Source organism: Bubalus bubalis, chromosome 17 (genome assembly GCF_019923935.1).
Source record: "Bubalus bubalis isolate 160015118507 breed Murrah chromosome 17, NDDB_SH_1, whole genome shotgun sequence".
Taxonomy (NCBI): Eukaryota; Metazoa; Chordata; class Mammalia; order Artiodactyla; family Bovidae; genus Bubalus; species Bubalus bubalis.
This window is the reverse complement of record NC_059173.1, coordinates 510768-515535: the sequence shown is the minus strand read 5'-3', so window position 1 is coordinate 515535 and position 4768 is coordinate 510768. Positions and strand designations below refer to the sequence as shown.

Below are 4768 nucleotides of genomic sequence, written 5' to 3'. Positions count from 1 at the left end.
CCTGTGTCTGGGACGAGCTCATCTGCAGGAGTGTGGAGGACCCTCTGCTGGTTTTTCAGTTGAATTTGCCATTTCCCAGGCTTCTCTGTTGGGACAGGTGGCCTAAGGCATAAGGGCCTAGAGGTGGAGTGTGGAAACCCGGGTCTGGACCTGTGGGTGACGTGGCTGCTCAGGACCCCGGGAGGCAGGGTCTTACCTGCTTTTCTGGTGTGCATGACGCACGGAGGGTTAGCAGCCGTCGCTCACCGCGCTCCTGTGCTCAAAGCACTGCTGCCCTTGCTTGCCGAGGAGGGCCTCGGTGACAGTGTGCGAGGCCCGCGAGACGCGCGCTCCTTGCTGGCTCCAAAGAGCCCCAGGAGGCGGGTGGCAAAGACGGCACCCAGAGCCACATCTAAACGCTTGTGCCTGAACTCGGCTGACAGAACACGCCTGAAATGGACCCTTGGGTTTCAGTGGTTTATTAGCCATAGGAACGGGGAGCCGCCTGCCCGGGAGGTGCTCAGGTGCCGCTCCTCGGGGGGCTCCTCCCTGGCCCGCCCCCCTTGGACAGCCTGGAGGCGCTGGGCTGGCGGGGCATCCTCTGGCTGGGTCCATCCCGGCCGCCGCGTTCTGCCAGCGCCGGGCCTCCGCCCAGGGCACCGCCGCCTTTGTTTCTCCCTGAGGGACGCAGAGCACAGGCGTCAGCAGCCAGGCAGAGGCCCGGGGGCAGCGCAGGCAAGCTCGGCGCGTTGACCCTGCAACCGGCTCTCGGCAGGCCACTGATGCAGGAAGCACGTCAGGCCAGCTTCTGGACCTGGTCCTGGAAGTGCTTCCTCTTGGTGGGCTCCCTCTCCCCTCTGTGTTCCACAGACATCCAGGACCACCGGCCCCGAGACTGGACTCCCCTGAGGCTCCACAGGGCAGCCACGCTCAGCTGCAGAGCGCGGCTCCAACCACTTCCCCCCAGCCATCGGCTGGCAAGGTCTGCAGCTGTGGCTGGGCTGCGCTGGTTCTGGCAGTGGCATCAGCTTACAGGACCCGGGGGGGCCGGCATGCCTGGCCCGGCCCGCCCTGCTGACGCACCTCAGCCCGGGTTCTCCCCTGGCCGCGACTGCCTGCCCCCTGCGGGAACCCGGGCTCCATGCTGGTTCCTAGCCCCGCAGCCTGCAGCGGGGAGCGGGGGCCTGCGCCATGGACGGCACCAGATCTGATCCTGACACCGGCACGCCTGCAGAGACAGGGCCACCCTTCCCGGAGTCTCTGGAAGTTCTCCATCAAACAGCAGTAGGTCTGAGCCACCTGGCACAGGGCTGGGGGGGCGTTTGCAGTGGCCCCAGCTTGGAAGCCTGATAGCTGGTCTCCCCATGTGAACTCGATTCGAATAAGGTGCAGGCATGGTCACCCAGCGCTGAGTGGAAGCAGACTGGAGCATGTGGTGGGGTGACACGGGGCCAGCTCTGCCCAGGGGCCACCAAAATGAGCCAATGTACCGCCCTTCTTCCTGGTACAGACGCCAGCCTTCTGGTCCTGTTTGTGCATGGCCCCCACCCCACAGGGTCACCCAGTTGGAGAGGCCACACTCCCCCACCTGGCCTGGGCCAGGCCAAGTCGGGTCTGGGAGCCTGCAGCTTCACCCTGGGGCCTGAGCGCCACTGAAGTGGGTGCAGGGGCAGCTCCCGGAGCGACAGGTGGGCCGCCGCGCGGGCCTCATTCTGCAGCTCTGCTTCCGGGGCCTGCAGACGTGCGCTTCCTGACCCCCACCGAGGAGGACCAGGGCCCCAGATACTCAAGGATGAGAGGAAAGTAAAGGACTCAAAGTGACGTTCACCTTTAAATCTAGTGAGGCTGATAAACCCGGAAATAAGAAACTGATGCCACCCTTAAGTCATCAGAGGTGTCAGGAAAACCACCTCAGGACGGAAGCGGGCCCTTCATCCAGCTCAGGGTGGTTCTTGGCACCTAAAGGAGCCGCACAGCCCTGGGGCTCGTGGGGGGACCCACTCAGGCCTCGAGTCCGCTGGACCCAGCAAGGCACGTTTGGGAGCTCAGAGCTCGTCACGCCTGCTCAGCTTCCTCTGATGTGGCCATTAGGTCAGATGGAATGGACTTAAACGAGGATTGAGGCTGAGCCAAGGGTAAAGCCCAGTTCCTGTAGGGCCCTCTTAAGGGTCAAGACAGACAGCGGTTTATTGTCGTTGCTCAGTCACTAGGTCGTGACCCCACGGACCCCGCAAGGCCTCCCTGTCCTTCGCTGTGTTGGGGTTTGCTCAAGCTTGTGTCCGTGGAATTGGTAATGCCAGTGAACCACGTCATCCTCACTGAACGAGTCACTGCCGGCTCACTCCCCTAATGAAGTGAACCCCCCAAACAGCGGCCCATTGCATCGTGACTTGGGGGTCCCTGAAGCTGGGGAGCCCCTAACCCCCGCTACGGGCTCTGCCGCAGCGCTGAGTGGAAACTAAAACCAGAAAAGCCCAGAACTTTCTCCTGGGTGGTGAGAGCGCCCCTTGTGGAGTCGGCCAGCTGCCGAGGCCAGGTATCCGTGACAGGCTGTGGGATGAGGTGGGGAGACCACTGCAGCCCCACCACCTGCTGCGCAGGCTGGCGGGGTCTGGTAGCCAGGACCAGTGGGCGGCGGGGGCGTGGGGAGCACCCAGCAGGGGCTTGACTGGTGCTGCAGACCAGCCACTGAACGCCCAATGTGCAACGCGGGCTGCACACGTGCCCCTTAACCCTCGACCCACACCTCTGGCTAATGGTCCCCGCGCGGATGTGCCCGGCAGGCCAGGTGCAGCTGGAGAAGAGCGCAGCTGCCCCGCTGTGCTCTTGGCACTGAGCGAGGGCTGGAGTGGCCACATCCCCAGCTCAGGAACCAGGCAAGGGGGACCCCGGGGGCTGATGCTCCAGACAGCCAGTTCGGGGGCTGACAGCCCCGCACGTGCCCCTGCAGCACAGAGCTGCTCTTTCTGGAGGCTATGGTGGTTTCCATGGAAACAGTACCAACCCCCAGAAATAAACCAATAAACGCAACCTGCAAAAGGAGAGAACAGGCAGCAAGAGAACCGGAGGGAACCGGGGGGCCCCGGAGAGAGAGGCGAGTGCGCGGCAGCTGGGCCGTGGAGCAGAACCGGAGAGGCCGCAGGCTGCGGGGCGCAGGAAAAGGAGGGCCTCGCGGGGGGGCTACGGCTCCGGGCAGAGAGAAAGGAGGCCTCTGGAGGTCAGAGAGAGACAAAGAGAGCAGACGGGGAGCATCAGTGGGGAGGCCTGCACCGCAGCGCCCAGGAGGGGGCCTCAGGACAGGGACGCGGGCGCCCAGGGCCCTGGTGCTCCCAACCAGGGGCCCAGCTGCTCTCTGCCCCGAAAGCCCCTTCTCAGAAAGTTTCTGGCCAAGGAGCTGGCCCGGAGATTCAGCTGCATCTCAAGTGTGTCTGGAATATGGAGGAGAAGGGACACACCAAGTGGATTAGAGCTCCACTGTGACACCCTGGTCACCAGCCCCTGCTCATCCCAGCCACGACCTCCAGACTGAGCAGCGCCCCAGGACCTCTGCACCCTACCAGCCAGGAGCTGCCCACAGAGGGAAGCTTCACTGTCCAGACTCTGAGCAGGACCTGGACCGGGTGGGGGGCCAACAAGTGAGCACAGGAAAGCCGTTGCCCGCCCTGCTCCCTGAGGACTTCAGTACAGGCCACAGCCGCAGGGAGGAAGGATCCAAAGCCGCCTGTTCCCAGCTTCGTGGGGAAAAGGCCTGAGTGCAGAGCTGGGGAGAAACGGGTCGCAGAGTCCCAGTGAGGTCTAGCCGGCTTTGGGCCTCCCACCCTGCACCCTCCCCATGTGGACGGGCACGCTCCAGGGTGGTTGATGGCAAAGTCCAAGCTGGGGATTGGAGCCCAAGGGGCCAGCCATCGGATGTGCCCACCGAATTCTGGGACAAGAACAACAGAAAGGTCTGGCCATTAGGGACCAAACGCGCCCAGTGCCAGGAGATGCCCACCCGCCGCCCTGGCCCGGCTCTGACCTCGGGTCTCAGGCACGCTGGGCGTGGGCAGGGGCGCGGCCGTGGGATCCTGGGAGTCGCTCGCCACCCTCTGCCCAGCGCACATGGACTTGAGCATCTGGAAGACGGCGAGGGGCGCCACGTTCAGCTTCAGCAGGTCCACCAGGATCCTGGCGAGAACACACGCGGCGGCAGTGAGCCCTCCTCGCCCCGGCCGGCAGCCCCGGAGGACCCCGGCTCCCCCGGGCGCTCACTTGAACACGTCGGGGTCCATGGCGCCGCCCGCAGCCTGCGCCAGCTCGAACAGCTCCATGTCCTCCGCGCTCAGCACTTTCTTCCGCCGCAGGGCCAGCTTCTGCAGGGCCGCCTCCAGCCCCGGGGGCGCCCCTGGCCCGGGGCCCGGCCCCGCGCCCGCGGCCGCCATCTGAGGAACCGTGGAGGTGCGCGCCGCCCGGTCCCCGCCGCGCCCCCTACCGGCCCGCCGCGGGCCCTGCTCCCCGCAGCGGCCCCGCCGTCCGGTGCTCGGGTCCGGGCGGCGGCGGAAGTGCGGAGCACCCGCGCCTTAGCGACTGGGCTCCCGCGCGCGCTCCGCAGGAAGCCCGCACGCAGAGCCCCGCGATCGCCCAATAAATGCCCGCCAGGCCCGGCGCGCGGCTGTTCCGCGCCGGCCGCCCGGTAGGGGGCGCGCCTCTAGGCCCTAACCTTAACGCGAGGCCGCTTCTCTTGCGCACGCGCGGCCCTTGCCGCCAGGTCCCCGCTGCGCGCGCGCGCGCGTTCCGAGGCGGGCTTCCC

At 66.1% G+C, this 4768-nt stretch overlaps 1 protein-coding gene across 3 annotated transcripts; it reads right to left on the bottom strand.

Moving 5' to 3' along the window:
• Positions 1-442: 442 nt before the first annotated feature.
• Positions 443-4699, bottom strand: MZT2B (mitotic spindle organizing protein 2B). 3 transcript variants are annotated; one of them, XM_025267192.2, is made up of 4 exons: positions 4231-4686; positions 3998-4146; positions 3011-3190; positions 443-657 (listed from the first exon to the last, which is right to left on the bottom strand). In XM_025267192.2, exons 1-4 carry the CDS (start codon positions 4398-4400, stop codon positions 500-502), a joined length of 657 nt encoding a protein of 218 aa, XP_025122977.1. In that variant the 5' UTR covers positions 4401-4686; the 3' UTR covers positions 443-499. The 3 variants fall into 3 exon arrangements, with proteins under 3 accessions (XP_025122977.1, XP_006065624.1, XP_006065623.1); XM_006065562.3 differs by lacking the exon at positions 3011-3190 and having other exon boundaries at positions 4231-4667; XM_006065561.3 differs by having other exon boundaries at positions 647-3190; positions 4231-4699.
• Between the last annotated feature and the right edge of the window lie 69 nt (positions 4700-4768).

What these genes read in the sequence shown, in the direction of transcription:
- MZT2B (XM_006065561.3), bottom strand. Translation starts at nt 4,400, where the DNA reads ATGGCGGCCGCGGGCGCGGGGCCGGGCCCCGGGCCAGGGGCGCCCCCG. An exon ending in ATGGACCCCGACGTGTTCAA is followed by an intron (nt 4,147 to 4,230) that starts GTGAGCGCCCGG and finishes TGTTCTCGCCAG; the next exon opens with GATCCTGGTGGACCTGCTGA. An exon ending in CAGCGTGCCTGAGACCCGAG is followed by an intron (nt 3,191 to 3,997) that starts GTCAGAGCCGGG and finishes TCTGACCTCCAG; the next exon opens with AGGCCTCCTTTCTCTCTGCC.